Genomic DNA, 20,011 nt, shown 5'->3' on the forward strand with positions numbered 1-20,011 from the left:
AGTTAAAACCCATGGCTAGGGGATCAACGATATGTGTCTTCATTGGTATTCACAAAGTTGGAAGCCTGATCTGAATAAGGGGAAGATTTATAGCTTTTTCTGCCGGGCTTCAAGCCACCTCACATATTCAATTCCATTTCTCCTCTTAGATATTCCATTTTTGCTGTCATATAAAAGCTCACTTCTCTTTTGGACTGATGACTAAAATTCGGTACATAAAAACCTGTCAATTTTAGTAAGTAATCAGGTGAGTTTATCTCAGGTTAACAAGCCTTTGCAAAGACAGCAGGTGTCACCTTTGAAACCTATTGGCTTTGACAATCATTTAACTAAAACGTTACTGGCTAGTTACTGCACTTTTTATGTATGTAAAGAGTTTACATTTGTTACATTTGTAAACGGTTTGCTTTAGTGAAATTCTGCATTGTAATTAGAACCGCCTCTAAATGTATTGTCAAAATCAAAAGGTCTCAGCTCCAAAAGGCTGAGCTGTTGGATTTTCCGATGCCTGAGTGAACTCTGTCGCATTTGGGTGTCTGGGTGAATTCTGTTTATGGGAGGGTATGACAGAGCTCGGGAGCTGAGGCTGAAGGCGGTGCGAGTCAGTGGGTCAGAACAGTGTTCAGTTTGCACGTTCATTCAGTCTTTGACCTCTGTCCAGTGTGCAAATACTGATGGTTACATACGTACCATTTGTAATTACCAATTCTAAATATTTACAACAAAAGTATTGTTGCTCATCTATATTCCACTGCTGTCAAACTCTCGCAAAGCTGATACGCCTGGCTTGCTTTAGGCATATATATTTTTTTAATGTTATGTATGGATGCAGTAGTAGAAAATTCACAACGAGGCACATACATCCTAGTCAGGCTGTGTAAAGCATGGAATTGAAATTGACATATCTTAAGACACAGCCCGTTTAGAGGACCCCCACCGTTTTCGTCTCACTTAAAGCACTGTGGTCCACAATGGGCTTTTGCCTACACACAGCTAAAAGCTGACTTGCAGGCAAGACATACAAATTGTGATGTAAAACTGTGGAGTATCTGAAATCAAATCTAACGCTTGTGTATTAAAAGAAGTAGACAGTGTTTTGCTCCTCTGGGACTGTAGGAGCATAGCCAGAGTAACGCATCACAGACTGTGGTAGGGAGGGCTTGTGCATTCCAGTAAAAACGGTACATGGTCTGATCTCCCCTGTGGCATCACGGTCTGTGATTGTAGGGCTTGGGGCTTTCGGTACCACTGCACTCCTTTAGAAGTGAAGCTGCAGTGCTGGTTGCTTGGTGAAACTGAAGCTGATCCAAAAGGTGGGCAGGTAATTTCGTCTGGTGAAGCAGATCCAAATATCCACAGCTTCTCCAAGAGTCAAGCGCAAAGGGAGACATTACAAGTGACAGCAACGCGGAGGAAAGAGGGCTTGTAAACAGTACGGAGGGCGGAATCATGGAGGTCGAGGGGGCAGCAACCCAGAGGCATGGGTAGAGAGAAAGCAACATGGAGGACACTCAGAGGGACGCAAACTAACGACCAGAGGGAGTAAATTGGAGAGCGGGCAGAGGAAAAGTAGCAAACTGGAGTGGACAGGGGAGAAGCACATGCACTCTCTCTCTCTTGTCCAAGATGGAACATAAAGCAGGCGAGGAGAGAAGCACAATGGGGAGACAGCTGGTGAACACATGCCGTCTTGTGGCGTGCTTAAACAAGAAGAAACAAGCATTTACAATGCAACTTGTCTTGCATTTGCTTGAGTCAGAGCTATTGGCATTCTAAATAAATAACTGGACTTTTTTGCCACATAATTCCAGGGGCCCTGCATATTACTAAAGGGCTAGCAGGGTTACTCAAATATTATTTGAAGCAATGCCCTTAAAAGACAAACTACTCCCAGCTGTAAAACAACAGTCAAGCTGTAAACAGTTCCAGCTATAATAGAGATTAAAAAGACACGGAATGGTGTGTTATCATTTTAGGGTCCCCACTAACCTACTGTGGGGACCCAGAGATGATCTAAACAGAAAGAGCACTAGGACTAAAATACTTTAAAAGTGGCAGTTCTTTTGTGACATTTCCTCCAAGCAAGTATCAGCGAAGGAAGTTCCTAAGTGAAGTGGGAAGGATTGAAGAGTAGTCCAATAGCAAGACTTTCTAGCAACCAAGTTGCACTTCTTAAAAAAAAAAAAGTCGAGGTAAAAGCACAAAACTGCAATCTTAGCCGCAAGATTTCTACATCTATAATAATGATCAGAAAACAAAATCATTATTTTTCAGCAAGAAGAACGTGTTAAGTCAAATCAATGTTATACTTGCCTTTTATTAGACAGTTTATCATGGGCAGCTGTAATACATTTGAACAGAGGCAACAGGCATGCACCATTTAGGAAAGGGAGACCAAATATGTACCCCAGATGCCCACTCTATCAACATCACTTGTAGTCTAAAGCACACTCTTTTCCAATGGGCCCAAGACGCGGACTGTATGTATTATTTTGAATGCATTAGTTGGGGAGTCCGGAGGGATGACCGGTTGCTTCCATTTTGTAGGCAGTGAAGTTGAGGCGAGAAAGTAAAGTACGCTGCATGACTGGAACCAGCAATGTTTAGGCCATTATCACTCAGACACAAACCTGGTGCACTAGAAGCCAGACACCAGCAAATAAACATTTAATTTCCGTTGGTACTACAAAAGCACAGGGATGTGGAATTCCTATCGCCCGACGCCCGGGACATCTTGTTTGGGGTCAAGGGCAACACGTTTTTATGTTTACTTTGTCCTTGGGACAAGTAGGCACAACCCTCTGCAGCACAAACCCTTTGGCTGCCTGTTTACAGAGAGTGGAACTCTCTGCAGTTGAGGTAGTGTTTCTCCAAAAGATAATGCTGTTCCAACTTGTATTTATGGTTCATTATTTGAAAGCCTTCATTATTAGGGTGAGTGGCGTAAATAAATGTTTTAAGGTCACACTTCACTACTGACGTTGGTTCCAGTACAAAAAACACAAAACGTGTATACACATGTTTGAAAAGTTTAGGCTATGAGGCGAAGTATAATGCTCCCAGAATGCTCTCTGATTAGATGCAAATGAAGTCTCATTTAGTAAAATATGTGTTGGTGCATGCTAGTATTTCCCAAAAATATTTCTAATGGAAAATCAGTGTAACCATTTTCAACACGATTATGGGAAGCATGAAAATAAACAAACACTGATCTGACATATTTTTATAAGTCTTTTAGTTTCATCAATGCGTGTCTTGTTTTGACATGGCTTTTGTAACACTTTATTGTTGTGGGAGCTGTCAGGCCCTCAACACGGTAACAAACACTGGCAAACAAAAAAAAAAAAAAGTTTTTGAACTCTAAAAGCACACGTTGCCACCAGTGGCATAACAAAGGCCCCGCAGCCACCCTCCAGGGGGCCCCTTCAGCACAGCACCTGGCCTGAGGGAGTCTGGAGAGGGGGCTCCCCCATGTTCTTTGCAAAGGGGCACCCTCCAGTTTCTTTACGTCACTGATTGCCACTGTAGTTCCTGACACTGAACAAAACTACTTTGTGTGCCAATATGCTCCTTGTGGAAGAGCAGAATTTGATCGCTCACAGTAAAGACAGCCGAAAGAGAGAGAAATAGAAGTTTAATAAAAACAAAATGTCTTTGTTAACACCAGACCTAATTAGGGACCAAGACCCACATGTAGGTAGCTTTTTGCATGTCGCAAACAGCGACTTTCGCTGTTTGCGGCGTGCAAAAAGCACATTGCGATGCACAAACCCAGTTTTGCGATTCGGTAACCTGATTACCAAATCGTAAAACGGGTTTGCGACTCGCAATTAGGAAGGGGTGTTCCCTTCCTAATTGCGACTCGCAGTGCAATGTAGGATTGTTTTGTGACCGCGGGCGCAAGCCAATCGCAGTTTGCACCCATTTCAAATGGGTACTAACACTTTCGCTAAAGGGAAGGGGTCCCCAGGGGACCCCTTCCCCATTGTGAATGTCACTGTAAACATTTTTTCAGAGCAGGCAGTGGCCCTGGGGACCACTGCCTGCTCTGAAAAAATGAAACAAAAACGTTTCATTTTTCGTTTTTGTAATGCAGCTCGTTTTCCTTTAAGGAAAACGGACTGCATTACAAAAAAAAAAAAAAACTGCTTTATTGAAAAGCAGTCACAGACATGGTGGTCTGCTGTCTCCAGCAGGTCACCATCCCTGTGAGGGCCGCCATTCGCAAGGGGGTCGCAAATTGCGACCCACCTCATGATTATTCATGAGGTGAGCATTTGCAAAGCCCTTGCGAATCACAGATGGTGTTAGGGACACCATCCTACATTTGGATTTGCGACTCGCAAATTGCGAGTCGCTCTGACTCGCAATTTGCGGGTCACAAATCTGAACCTACCGACATGTGGCCCCAAATTCTTAAAGAAAGTCACAAAAGAGCACCCGTGGTATATGTCGTACCCCTATAAAATATTTGTGAACTGTATTTTAGCATGGGTAAATACGATGTGTAGATTTGCTCATGTGAAAATCTATTGAGCATTTGCAAGTTCATTTTCCCTCCAGCCACTTTCTTCCCAACCCTGGAAGAAGTTCTAATTCTGCCATTGTCAGGAGTAAATGTCCAACCTTTCTTATTATGGGAAAATATTAGAGAGAAGCTGGTGAAAATCTTTAAAACATGCAGGTTAGTAGGTTTGCAGACTCAAATGCATTCCCAGCCCTGGAACTATTGCTTACTGCTTCCTCCAGCCCCAGTATGCAGATCTGCAGAAAGGTGGCAAAATAAGGAAATTGCTACAGTAGGGATTGAAACTGCAAGTATTCAAGCCCTACTACGGTAGTAGCCCTGGCATAATCAGAGAGGCTATTATCAGAGCTCTTACATAATGAGATTGCTGCCATAATTTGTCGCCACACTACATGGCACCAAAGGGACAAGTAGATCTTTTTACAGGACAAGTAGATTTGAGAAGCAACCTGTCCCCTGGACAAGTAGATATTTTAATAAATTCCACACCCCTGAAAGCAGCTTTTGCACAAACACCACACTATGCATGCATGATGGTGTAGGAATGTTGTGTACAAACTCGGAATGATTTCAGCACTCTGAGTCCGTGCAACCAGTAGGGCCTGGGTCAAAGCTCACTACACGATGCCCCATTCCGTGCTACAGGACATTCACCAAGTGGAAAAAAACGAGGGCACAAGGAGTTACATTTGAACAGGGTGAAAGCACATTGCACAAAAGGACTTACACACTGCGTTCACTGTAAAGCAGACAAGCTAATGTTACAAAGCACTTGGCTGCTTTTTCAAAGTTAATTTTTCCCTAGTCAGAATAAGTCAACGCACAGGGATGGGAAGTTTGTAAAGGCATCAATCATTGCGCCATCCTGTGAAGTGTCACTCTATTAGGAAAAAAGAACAGCAATATCACTTAATATAACACCTAAACGCTGAAAGGCATTATTGTCTTATACTGTCCACGCCCATTCGATGCAGTGCATCTCCGAATGAAAAAAGTATGTTTAACCGAGAGTCCCAAACAAAGACTGGCACACAACCCCACAGTTATGCTATTACTGCAGGAATCACACGGTTGCCTGAATAATACAAGTTGGGTCCGACTCCAGGTACACAACAAAAAGGCAAATACCCTCTATTTAAACAAGTTCGCGCTCTATGAAATTTCAAAGCGGCATGCCCCCACGGAGCGCAAAGGCGAGACAAATAAAACAGTGTGGCATTCCTGGTAGTCATGCAAAGCGCTTCAATACCGCCAAACGAGCTTGCGCTGTATGAAAGTTCAAACGTCATGGCCACCATGAGCGCGAAGGAGAGTGCCAAAAGAAAAAAGTAGTTTGCCCACTGTAAAACATATTGGCAATTGTACAATAATCCATGTAACAGGGTAGTGTCTGCAAGGCGGTAACAAAACCGCTCCCAAGACGAGAAAAACGTAAAGCATCTACGAATGACATCAAGATGTTTTTGAAAGGCAAGCCCATGAAGGACTGAAAGTGATGGGCATGACGCGGGCATGATGAAAAGCCCACAGAATACTTACAGCAGGGTAAAGCACTTGCAGGCTCAATCTAAAAAGCAGGGCCTGAATAACGAGCAGTGGAAGGAGACAAATAATGCAAACATGCTGTAGGGGAGGGACAAACACAATAAGAGGAAGGAAAACCCACTAAAGCTAATGAAGAAGCAAGGAAATGAGAGTGATAGCGAAACCAACCAATGATAGCAATGGGCGGACTCTACCCTAAACTCAGTGTAAGCTAACAATAGTTCTGAACACACAGCACGTGCTGTCTACTAAGCGAGAACTAAGCATTATGAAAGTGCAGCTCTTTTGTGATTTACAATTGTACTGCTGATAGAGACACTAACTTTAACATGTTCTGGTAAGTGGTGTGGCATTGGCTGGCTGGCTGATGACCCCTTGTGTACCTGTTTAAATAAAAACTGATGTGGATGGTTCCATGAAGTCTGGTGGCAACGTGTTTTTCCAAAGAAGGTTCACATGCCACAAATGAACACTTGGCATGTGGAGAATCCTGACGACCCAGTCAATCTGAAAAAGTGGTATATCTGCAGCAGCACTAATCAGATGTCAGGCTGACTTAGAAACAGTTCCTGCCTGCTGTAGAGACTGAGGATATACAGATTCTGTCTATGATGTACCCAGCGAAGAAACAAATATGTAATTAGATAAAGATGCAATTTCAAAAAAGTTGTTGCTTTTTAAAACACAGAAGACGGTGGCGAATGGCCAACGTCAAGATTCAAGATCAACACAAATACAAAAAACAAAAGTCTAAACAGTTGACAAAATAATAAAAATTGCAAGAATCATTATAATGATTTTAACAAGTATTAGTAAAAAAACGAAAACTACTCATTTAGCTAAATGTGTTCTATGCATGATATCACTTAAGCAGTCTTTCGCCAAAATTATCAATTTAAAATGGTGTCACGATATTCATAGTCCATATGAAAAGAGTACCACACAAAACACTATTTCTCAGCGAGTCGCCATATAATTATGCTCTAACGGATCTCAAATAAGGTGTGCAGTCCGTGAGCAGGTCAGTCCGCAGCAACAGGGTTCCAGCTGATTATCTTATGTCGGGGCACTTGTGGATACATTTAATGTACTGTAACTTGTCAGTATTAGCAAGCTGTCTGCCTGAGACCATGTTTGAACAGATTTGTTCTGGAGCCTACCCTGATCTGTGTGCTTTATCAACACTCCAGGGGTTCTTCATTTTAGAAGGTGGTATTGCCACTGGTAGTATGCTGTGTGAAACTGTGGAACTGCCCGACTAACAGCAGGGCTGCTTACAGCTTCTGCTCTTCATTCGCTGTCAAATGTTTTTCTCTGAGGAGATCATTTCCAGTTTTATGCTGTTTGCTTGGCCGCTTATGATGGTTTGTCATGAGGAATGCCTCTGTTCAGGGATCCTATGGAAATAGAGGAAGTTGGACAGGATGTAGGAGAACTCAACAGCTGTCAACCCTGAGGCATGGGCAGATTGTAAACAACTGCGTTTCCAGTTTCAGAAAATAACAGTGCACCTGTAGTATCTGAACATAGGTGGGAAAAGAGACAGGTGGTTCCCAGTGGGTATAGTGAATGCACAAAATGATTCTTCTTGGTTTTCCATAGGTTTGGTGGCTCAGCAGAATAACACATCCGAAGCAGGAATCTGTCTTACCACATGGTTAAAGTTTCAAATCCAATCAGGTCTACTCGGCCTTTCATGCTTCCAAGATGAGTAAAATGAGTAACACTGAGTTTGGTATCAATAAATGTGTTACTCAGTGCCGTGATGTCTCTTCAGGGTTAATGTGCAGTTCACATATCTATATTTTAGGTTATTTTACTCCCCATCTGTATTATTTTCCTTAATCATTTTGTCTTTCTTTAACAGGAGATAAGATGAAGTGTGAAGTTTTAACTTGTACATAGGTCCTTCAATCACGTCTGTATACGTATTCATTTTAATGTCACCCTAAGCACCTTCCAGCTCTTGTCTCTGTTCAATTCTCAATCTACTCCCAGGCATTTTAGCTGAGTCAGAAGAGCGGCTAGGAGTTTTGATGGTGCTGTTCTCCTCAAACTACTTCCGTTTTATGCCACATTGCCTATGCAGATATACATTACAAGCAAGGAATGCTATAAGGTGCCCAGAAACATAGGCCCGCACACAGTGTCATTGCCCGCAATGCCATAAATGATGAAACAGGCCACACACGTCAGTTACCTCCTACAACGTGCCAAAGTAACTGCCCTCACCACTCCCCACCTCCAACATGGGAGTGATATTCCGGTTCCCATGCTCATTTAGTTACTGGCACATCCTGAGCACTGAAAGGGCCCCGGTTCAAAGGGTTAAGAAACTGTTCATTTCACATGTTCTGCCTTGAGCCTCTGAAGGCTTTCAGCCAGCATAGCTAGGAAGAGATATTGTGTGGCTAAAATATCCAGGCCTAAGTATCGATAACAAAAATATTGTGAAAGTACATGTAGGGATTGAATGTATATGTGTGTGTGTGTGTGTGTCTATACACCTACACATATATATATATATATACATACACACACACAAACAATATATATATAAATATATATATATATATATCTCATCATGGCACGTAAATGTTGAGTTAAAAATAGACAATCTATAATTACCATTCAAGTCTGGCATTAGTAACGACCTGCTGCTCCGGTTACCACGTCTTTCCCGGGCTCGCTGCTGCCTTTCTGGGGTCTGCTGCAGTCTCTGCTTCTCCTGCCGAACAAGAGGAAGGAGACACTCAGTTCATTGTTTCTCAAAATCATAAACCCAAGGTCTAGGTTCAGATGCTGGGACAGAATTTCACAGTGCTTAAATTATGTAATTATTATTATTATTTTTTTTTAAACCCACAACCCAAAGTTTTCTCCTGGAGTGCCACCCTCCACTGCTGGGGTTACCCACTGCCGCCGTGGGCGCCCTCCAGCATCTTTGATGCTGGCAACAGGCCCTCAAGCCCGCAGTATTTGGAGTTGAATTTATGATGTATATGGATGTATGTATATCAGAGTCAAAATAAGACATGCGAGAATGAGAAGTGAGAGAGTCCAACTCATTGAAAGCAAAATGATTTTGAGGTTCCTGCTCCAAAAATACTTGAAATTAACAATACTAAATGGCGAATCTTCAAGCAAAGTTTTCGTAAAATTAACTAAAAATCCAGATTTTCTAAAGGGGCACTAATGGAATAGTCCAATATTTTATTCTGTGTTCCAAGCAAGTCTTATCCTCTCCTGCACTTTGAAAAAATATTAACCAAACAGTGGATTTTTGTAAAACAATTTCTTCACAAATGGCGAAACGTATGGGTTAGAACATGATATAAAATCTGAAAATGCACTATCTTACAGTCTATCATTTAACAAAATGTAGATAGAGTCTTTTCTTCACTTTATCATCACCATCCTGCCCCTTTCTATTTAGACCCAGAGAATCTGATTGAATGGGGAAGGGTGAAAAAAAATCAAAAGATTATATATAAATAATACCTACTGGTGGTAGCCAATAAGTAGTTATAGTTAGGAGCAAGTTTTCCCACAAACAGTTTTTTGTTTTGCTAATAACTTTGGCGTCGTTTGACAAATCTTCACAAAATTTTCAAAACTTGTATTCTAATTTGTTTAGTTGCTGTCTGAAAAGTTTTGGGGTGATTTGTCAAATGGGGGCCGAAAAAACAGGTTGTCCCAAAACATTTTTTCCACAATCACATGCTATAAACAGCAGTGCAAGAAAAATACCGCAGGCTTAGACAGCAACATTGTGGCTCAGTTACATAGAACTTAAAGGATCAGAACAGGAAGGTTATACCAACCATACATGTTCAGACCACATAGAGCAACAGAGCACATATATAAAAGGATTGTTCTATAAAGATTATCAAATTCCTCACACAACTATTGAAACAGTAGAGTAGCAGCAAGTGATGCCAAGCAACCAAAATTATCATTAAGCCTCATAAACTATGCATGCATTATTCTTCAAATATCAGCGCTAAATATAATTCTGAAATGCCGTATTTTGTCTAAAACATACGCTTGCCACTTTCTGAAAACACAGACATTTCATTGTGAAATACCAAAGTTTCTTTGTTAATAAATAAGCTCAAATCACGTCCCTTCTGCATCACCCCATTTGGGCCAAAATCCAAATTGCTTGTCATTTTCAGCAAGTGCTCACAGGTACTCCTTTCACATAGGACTTTCTTCCCTTGGTCCCCATTCATCATCATCATCATCCTTTTCCAGCATTGCACTACGGATAACCTTAATTATGCTGGAATTATGTCAAGAATCACCACAGTAAGTTCAGCATGAGCAGCATTGTGACACAGCGATTAATATGCCACAGAGTGATAAGTATGTCAAAAAACACCTACAATGTGTCAAGGGTTGCACATACGATTTTTCCAGAGATCTCGAGAAGCGTGACATGTCAAGAATGCTCAAGTTGTCACCACTAGGGTACTATTATGCTAAGGAGAGACAAAATGTACACCCCTGCACCGCAAGCATGTCATATTTGTGATCTGCTACATGCCTGAGCCTACATCAGTTACAATGTTAAGACTGATGCATTAGCAGAAGGAGATGCTAGGAAGTTCCAGAGAGGTATTTTCGAATTATCAGCTCCCCCCCCCCCACCTGAGATTATAACAGCCCACAGGGGTCAGTAAAATCTCCAAGGCAGAGCAGAGTTTAGTTACACGCAAACACGGATTTTAACCTTCTAACACCCCTAGGCAGTGCGTCCAAAGCCCCCCCCACCTCACCAAAGAAATAAAAGCAGGTAACATTACTCTTTTCCCTTAAATGTAATCACAATTACTGCATTGATCATTTGGATCGGACTGGGTACTAAGTTGAATTTTCCAACCCTTATGCTCTTATTTCAGCAGGTACTAGTTTTACTGGTGTGAGGCTATCTACCATGTGCGCGGCAGACAGCCGAGCAGCCTATGTGCTATGAACCTTCCAATTCACCAAAATACTCAAACCATCTGCGCAGAGGGTTAGAATTCTTCCACTGATGGTAAGAATAAGCTTAATGGCTGACAACCTATTAAAAGCCTAAACTCTGATGTAGCCTAGTGGCACGAACAAAGGGGAGCAGACCATCACCACCAGGGTGCCTGCCTGGAAGGCAACAGCAGAGGCCTGCTGCCACTACATGAAGGGACTCCTGAGGCCAAGCTGGAAAACTTATCCTTCTCACAAAGTCGTAGATGACACAATAAGTTCTAGCTTCTTACATATGCTTCATTGAACAAAGATAAGGATCTCATTTGTTTTTTGCCAATCAAGCTCACAAGACAATTGAGTTCCACCTTCTGGAGAACTTGCCTTTGTTTTAGCAAAACCAACAGACCAAAGTTTAATAGATCTAGGAATCATTATCCTCCCTACAATACATTTCTGTTTTTATCTGTTAATAGAGGCCCCAATAATAAAATAGGTTTAAAGGTAAACTTTTTTATTTTCATTTGCAGAACAGCCTACATACTGTTTGAAACTCCTTTTGATAAATTCAGTCAAAAGGTTAGCGGTCTGTACTCTTCAGAGCGTGAGGCGATACAAAAAGATCTCCAGCAAAGTGTCCCCATGTGGGGCCCATTAAGGATTGCAGAGTCCGCCCTAGGAGAAGCGTAGCCTCATGATAAAGCATGCCACTATTGGTGGGTGAGAGCTTGTGCTCCTAAAAGGATACACCTCTCTGAGTCAATCTCTCAGGTCATCTGTGCAGGCTTGTGGAACCTTCCATTCTGACAGAATACCACACTTTTGGTTAAGATAATTTATTTTGGGTAGTTGTGTGTCTGGACAGACATCCCTCTCTGCCCCCTTATCATTTGCTTTCTGAGGCAATAGCAATGACCGGCTGTCAGTTTATGAAGTGACTCCTTAGGCCAAGGTGGAAAAGCCATTTGACAATATCCTGGAGGGGACAATAAGTTCCAAGCTTCATTTTATTCGCTTCAGCAAACAAAGTTAACAGCCTGATTTTTTTTAATCCAATCAAGCTCACAAGCCTATTGAGTCCTTCGGGAAAACTTGGCTTTGTTTGGCAAAATTAGCCTAATAGCAAACACCACCCTGCTGCTACTGTCACTGCCAAGAGAAAATGTCCCTTCTTGGGTTGGGAGTCACCAATGTACAGAATATCTATTCTACAGAATATGTGAACTCACAGTACATCCAACAGCAATAAAGGAGATTTATTATTATGGCAAATGGCTGCAAATAAATGAAGGCTTTGGTTCTTGAATCTAGTGTTGGTGGGACTAATTTGACTGTAGGGCTCATGAGCTACAATAAAGGCTACATTCATGGGCTGCACTAAACGCTATAAATTGTGAGTGAATGAAAGCTGGTGTAAAAAGTGAATAATCTCAGCCTAAGGCTATAATTCTTGCACAGAAATAATTCAATGGGTCTGCTTCAGTGTGGTGCAGAATGGAGCGGAGAAAAGTGTAAAAGCTTGGTGTTTAGGAGAGAAGGCATTATTTAAGATGTCTTTATTTCTGTGTATCACTGACCACAACAAATAATGGCCCCCACACCCAGGGAACACATTCCCTATGGGCAGGGGTCATTAGTTATCCATTTTTCAACAACACACTTCTACTTTAGAAGCTTATTTTCAAAAAGCAAACATCTATGTAAAGTTTGGTGGAACTACTGTCCACCAATCCTTTTGTACCTTGACACAAACTGCAATGACAGTAGTTCCTATCAGGGTACAGAGATCACTACTGGGCCAGCGGTGATCTGTAAATTTGGCAGATAGTAGGCCTTCAGGGCAGATGGCAATGTTCTCTACCAGCCTGACGGACTGTACTCCATCCACCATCCTATAAATCTGACCCTATAACCTTTGGCAGCCTTGTCTGTTTCTTTTACGTATATTACTTCATTAGGAGTTAGTGCAAATAATTTACCACATAAACTACAATTATTACCACAAAATCACAAAAAAGCAATAAAAAAAATAAACAGCGAAGTTACAACAATATATTATTTAAATAAGGGACAGGTAACAACGTAGCCATAGATTCAAATGTGAAAACATGGTTCTAAGCCACAATAACAAATACTTAGAATCTGACTCCTCAATTACATCACGGATTAAAATATTTGTTTTTGTACTTAGTCTACAAACTCACATCACTTTATATGTGATACAGCTGCTGACAACAATTCTGTTGCAGATTTACAAGACAGAAATAAAAACAGACTCATACCAGTTTCTTATGAACTTTTTTGGAAGTTTGGGATTTTCAAGAAAAGGAATTTCAATACCAGGTAAAGGCGAAAAGGCTGTAGACCTGATGGTGTATCTCACTGTAGCTGGCACTTCCAGATCAAACACAGCCCTGGTTTTGAGGGCTACTGTGGCGAGCCAGTATGAGGGGTCATGGGCTTCTGATGAACATAGTGACCAACAGAAGGGCATACCTTCAGCAGTTTGGGTTGGGAGGGAGAGGAGAAATAAAAGTCCACTAACTGAAGAATGTAATGAAGCACCCTCACTATCAGGTGATAGAGCACAAGCACCAACACCAGCAACTGGCAAATGCAATAATAAAGTGCCTCATTCACAAAGGCATTTGTACCTGCAAATCGGATTTGCACTGCTTACGTGGATGGTGAAGTTGTTTGACACAAGTGCTTCAGGTGAGACATTAGATGCGGGAGATTCAAGGAAGTTTTGTACTCTTAGCACTGACCCCCTAATACAAGAAAAATTCAGGAGTTTTGGGAATCAAGGAGCGACCAATTTGTTACAATTGGCAGTCATAGGATGTAATAAAAAATATCATACTGAATCAGATTCGTAGCCAAATGATAAGCCTTCGTAAACATTGAGAGATGCTATGCAAAGAACTAAAAAAGAAAGTATGAAAAGTGCTATTCTATTAGATGAAGCTCACATTTTGTTAGAGGCTCCACTGATTGTTTCAGTACAAAATAAAATAATTTGCCTTGCCCCTCCAGCTTACAAGCAAGTAATAATGACTCTACCAATTAATCAGACAGAGCAGAGAAAAAAAGAGGTGCTGGAGGCAGTTTGCAAGCTAGGAGAGCTGGGAAACTGCTGATATCTCTGCGACCCTCAGATCTCGAGGCTCTCTCTGGTTTACTCCAGAGTATTTAGGAGAGACATGTTTATGGCATTACTGAAGGATGCTGTCAGCAAGGAGCACATTGATGGAATAGATACTAAAAGCTTGTGGGAGATGTACCACAAAAAAGGGCTGAACCAAAACGAAGGCAGTAGAAACGTAAACAAGCAGGATAATAAATGAGTGAATCAGGGCCAGCCACAGATGCAGGAGGCTGGAACAGGAAAGGAAAGAAATGTTTCTTCACGAGGGAAGAGGAGGAAGCTTTGGACAGCGAGTGGTTAACTGAGAGTAGGGAAGGAGGAAAATCTGCTCCCAGATATGAAAGGATACATCCAGACCAGACTTGAGTAAAAGTTGACAGGTGTAAATTAGATTAGGAAACAGGCCAAGCTCCGGTACAGGCATGGGCTCGTAAAGATAACAGACCCCCTATGCTGATTTAGAAATACACTGGAAACACAAAAATGTTCAAAGAGTTTGAGCATTAGTTGACACTGGAGCGGAGGCCTCTTCAATTTATGGAAATACCCAAAAAGTTTACCAGTCAGCACTACACCATCACAGGGTTGGGTGGAAAACAAACTCCTGCAGTGCAGACTACTGTTCAAATGAAAACAGGAAGAACACCAAAGGAGAATATACTGTTCTGATTGTGCCCCTTCTAGAATACATAGTACGGATTAACATTTTAAAGGGAATTACTTTGTATTTGGATGATGGTTGTTATCATTTTGGATCAAAGAGATACATTTCAGTGGCAGCCATGAGGTTGGGCCATCTGAAGATACACCCAGTGAAAGTGCCCCCGGAAACCAAGGTAATTCACCTGAAGCAGTACCGCATTCCAGGAGGGCATGAGGAAATAAGTAATACTATGCAAAAATTGATTGAGGCTAGTGTGATAGCGCCAACCACCACTGAATTGAACAATCCTTTATGGCCCGTACACAAAGCTGACGGGCACTATAGAATGACGATGGATTACCGTGAGCTGAATAAACATACACAGCCATTGACAGCTGCAGTCCCCAACACCATCACTTTGATTGAAAAAATACAAAAACAAAGGGACGTGCTATGCAACCATTGATATTGCTAATGCTTTCTTTTCTATCCCATTTGCCCTTGAGTGTCAGGAACAATTTGCTTTCTCACATTGTGGCAGACAATTCCGAATGTCATCCTTACCTATGGGGTATATACATAGCCCCAACATCTGTCACCGGCTGGTGGCAGAGCATCTGGATGAAGTATCTGTCATTCCAGGGGTGCAACTGACCCATTACATTGATGATGTGATGATTCGAGGAGAGACACAAGAACAGGTGCAGACTCCATTGGAGCGGGTTGTGGATATTTTGCAGAACAAAGGGTGGATGATTAATCCTGACAAGACACAGGGACCCTTCTCAGTGTGAAGTTTCTAGGAATTCAGTGGAATCAGGGATATAGAGAGGTGCTGCCGCAGGCAAAACAAAAGATTTTAGAGTTTGCCACTCCCTGCACTAAGCAGGGCACACAGCGATTCATTGGATTGTTTGTTTTTTAGAGACAGCATATTCCTCATTGGAGTCCGATTCTAGTCCCTTTGTATAAAAGTGACACAAAAGAAGGATGAGTTTGAATGAGGTGACCAACAGCAGTGTGTATTTGATTTGGCAAAGGAGGTGATTCACCAGGCTTTAGACTTGTGGCCAGTAAAGGAAGGAGACATTGAGTTGCACGTAACCATTTGGGGGCAATATGCAAATTGGATCATGTGGCACAAACAGGGAAGAATGAGGGTGCCCAAGGTTTCTGGACCTAATGCTGGGGCGCTATATACTCCCTTTGAGAAACAGTTACTTGCATGCTACTGGGCTCTAGAGGATACTGGGCAAATTACCCTAGGACATAATCCAATTTTGAGACCTGAGATTAAAATAATGCAGTGGGTGATGAGTTCACCTAAAACTCACCATATAGGATATGCACAAGAAGCTAGTATCATATGCTGGAAATGCTACATACAAGACAGAGCCCAGAGGCGGACCAGCAGGCACCTCATCTCTATATGAGCAGGTGTCACAAGCCCCCGTGCAGAATGAGGAGAGGTTGCAGGAGGTACCGCAAATAAAAGAGTCACCAGTGAGGTAGGGTGAGCAATCTGAAGCTTTGTCCCGTGAGGATAAGAAGCATGTATGGTTTACCGATGGTTCAGCCAAGTATGTGAGGGCCAAAAGACATTGGAAAGCAGTGTCATACAACCCGATCACCAAGAAGCTATTGACCACGACGGGAGAAGGGAAGAGTAGTCAATAAGTAGAATTGTATGCTGTGTATCAGGCACTGAAACAAGAATTACCTGGAATTTGTCACATTTATACTGATTCTTGGTCCACTGCCAATGGGGCTTCACACATGGCATGCACATAACTGGCAAATACATCCAAAGGAGGTGTGAGGCAAAGAGTTGTGGCAGGATATTTGACAGAATGCTAGAGCAAAGTACCGTCACTGTGTATCATGTGGATGCCCACTGTCCCACCAATACACTAGAACGCTGATTCAATCCCCTTGCAGATGACAAAGCCGAAACGTCCTAGGCAGAGGTGGCGACACCAATTTCGGAGTTGGTGAGGATGGCTAAATGGGTTCACCAAAATTGTGGACACCTGGGAGAGAAAGCCACATACTGGTGGGCAGGGATTAGAGGGATGCACATTCCCCTAAACTTGATAAAAACTGTGATCATGCAATGTCCTATTTGCCAACACACACAACAGAGATCTGTCCCGCCAACTATCAGAGGTCAGTTGGGGAGAGGGAAGTTACCCGGGCAGATAGGGCAAATTCATTACATTGGGCCACTACTGACTATTCGCAGGTGTCAATACGCTTGCATAGTGGACACATCTGGTTACCTGATTGCCGTCCCCCATAAACGTGCCACCCAGTACATTACCATCAAAACTCTGGACCTGTTAATGTTATATTATGGACTCCCACTCCAAGTCCAGAGTGACAATGGGTCACAAATCAAAGGAAAATTAGTACAAGATTACGGTTTACAACAAAACATTGAGTGGATTTATCACATTCCTTATTATCCACAAGTTGCAGGATTGATTGAGAGAATGAACGGCTTGCTGAAAGCCCAAATATGGAAACTATCAGACAGAACCTTGAAAAACTGGAGAGAGCACTTAAATGAACCCCTCCAAATTTTGAATAACAGACCACTGAAAAATGCAGAGACTCCTCTAATGCGGATGTTAACCCCAGCATTACAGATCCAACCCCATCTAGCGACCAACACTATCATGTATTGGGAAATGAAACCAGGAGCCTTAGCTCCTTGCCGAGCCACACCAGAATCTGCAGGTCTTGATCTACATTCTTTAAAAGCGTACACATTGAAACCAAATGACATGGCACTCTATGATACCGGTGTTGGAATACATATTCCCCAGGAGCATTTCGGATGGATTACTCCCAGACCCGGGTTGGCACTCAAAGATATTCAGGTCTTGGTGGGGAGTGATCGATGCAGACTACCAAAGTGAAATAAAATTATCTTCCTGAATAGTAGAGACATTGATTTGATGATACAATCGGGAGACAGAATTGCCAAGATGGTGATTGTCCCAGTGTATGGAGGAAGAGTGAAAAAGGGGACTGCCCCAGCCCTCCTTACAGTGCGTGGGGAGGGAGGTTTTGGTTCAACTGACAAAATCCCTGGCCCTAAGGTGTGGGTGGAATATCCATATTATCCTCCTGAACCAGAAGAAATCATAGCAAAAGGCAAGGACAACGTCCTATTGATCTTGAAACCCGGTAGAGAACGGTGGGAGCATGTACCGGCTGACAAATGTTATTTGCAAGAATGATCATAGTCGTTTCTTTTACAGATCATACTACAAAGTGTGTGTGCTGGCTGTGCGGTCTCCTTTCGGGGGGGTGCATGTGGGGTCAGGAGGGACCGAAAGCCCCCAACCCCAAAACGGTTGCTCGACCACGCCAATCGACACCTTTACTGCACTAAACCGGGAATGTGTGGACACATCTGGCAGGAGTGTTACTCAAAGGATCCGATTTTTGCATGGGAGCCATGCAAAGTATGGCGGACATCATATCTACTTGTCTGGTTGCAATACCCACACCTGCATAAGTCCTACTTGAAATATTTAACGCCACTAACCTGGATGCAGATGTCCAAGAAAACTATCTGGTATCCCATTTTAGTCCCTTTGCCAAGAAATAACTGACGAAAAGTGGGAAAACATTACCAAAATAATTGTGTACAGTATCACAACCGGCGACATCTGTTACAACATGACTTGCAATTCGCATGACATTGGAAAATGCGCTCAACTGCTCCTAGAGGCATCAACGGGGTCTCCTCAAGAGATACCGTTGAAACAACAAACTATGTCATTCCTGAACTGATAAGTGTTGCAAAAACATGATCAACAACATGGCTTGCCTTCACGTTGTGACTGCCTCTAGTCACATCAAACACGTAAAACTACCAGTGAGATGGCTGTTCTCTTGTGGAAATATCACTTTCACACATATTCCTGCTAATATAACTGGTGGATCATGAAGCTTTACACGATTAGGAATCATGATGTTTCCATTTCACTCTGTACATACTCGCTATCTAAGGAACGCAGTTCAATTAAGCACTGTGACTCCAAAATCCACTTATTATACAAATCTGAGTCTTTCAATTGTAGGAGTTCCCGGACTAGCCATTTAGAATACTCAAGTTATTAACAAGTTAGCATTTTTAGAGGTTAAGAATAACAATCATACTTCTATCACTTTAGCTGAATTATTGCTAGATATAAGAGGTACTAGGAAAGCTGCATTGCAAAACAGAGCTGCTATTGACTACTGCTAAAGCACAATCATAGTTGCTCAGAATTTGATGGTTTATGTTGCTTACATTTTTCAGACCACTCTAAATCCATCCACTCTCATATTGACATTCTACATGAATTGGTGAAAGTAGTAAAACAAGATGTAGACAAAGGGTGGTGGGATTGATAGTTCCAGTGGTTGCCCGATTTTGGGCAGTTACGCAATGCTTTGGGTGAAATTCTGGTAACATTTTCTGTCATGATAATGCCGTGTTGCTGTGTACGATGCATACCTAATTTGCTCAAAATGTTTAAACTAAAAAGAGTTAATTTCACACCAGTATTTTATGAGAGTCGGTGGTCAAAGGGTGGTGTGTAATGCTATTTGTATTTAACCACTAGCTCCATCTTGACCACTGACTCCATTTTGTGCTTAGCTTAGCTAAGTTATCATGTTTAATGGTTAAGAATATCAACCATACTTCTATCTATTATGATTGTCCATTTTGTGCTTAGCTTAGCTTCACACAAAGTCACATTAGTGGCGCAGATATTTTTCTGCACACAGCTTGTGCAACGTGTTTTTGCTCTGTCTCACTGAAAGATGGGTACATAACATGGAGGGGTAAGGAGCACGGATAAGATGTACCAGGATGAGAATGTTTATGGTAAGGCAGGGAACAGCTCAGTCTTGAAAAAACACTGTGAGAGTTGGCTAGTCTCTAGCGTGTTCTTTTTAACAACTAAATGGTACCGCCAGCGTTTGAACAACAACTTACCGGATGGGAGGGGGAGTTTCTAGAATTCTCCTATCCAGTTTGTTTTAAAAATATATGGTAGTAACGGCTGGATAGAATGAGCTCACCTGAGGAGGGATGCCTTGCTTAGAACCTAATCCCATTGCGGGTAGTTCTCTCTTTCTGGTCATCCAGGTTCCAAAACCAAATGCTAGCAAACAA

The 20,011-nt window shown here is 42.1% G+C and overlaps 1 protein-coding gene across 1 annotated transcript in view; it reads right to left on the reverse strand.

The window, feature by feature from the left end:
* BCL7C (BAF chromatin remodeling complex subunit BCL7C) overlaps positions 1 to 20,011 on the reverse strand; it is a 72,278-nt gene that overhangs the window by 13,523 nt on the left and 38,744 nt on the right. The window contains exon 3 of the mRNA XM_069244152.1: positions 8,702 to 8,801. Within this exon, the coding sequence (XP_069100253.1) occupies positions 8,702 to 8,801 (100 nt within the window). The remainder of the gene's footprint in view (positions 1 to 8,701; positions 8,802 to 20,011) is intronic.

The sequence above is a fragment of the Pleurodeles waltl genome, chromosome 7, assembly GCF_031143425.1.
Source record: "Pleurodeles waltl isolate 20211129_DDA chromosome 7, aPleWal1.hap1.20221129, whole genome shotgun sequence".
Lineage (NCBI taxonomy): Eukaryota > Metazoa > Chordata > Amphibia > Caudata > Salamandridae > Pleurodeles > Pleurodeles waltl.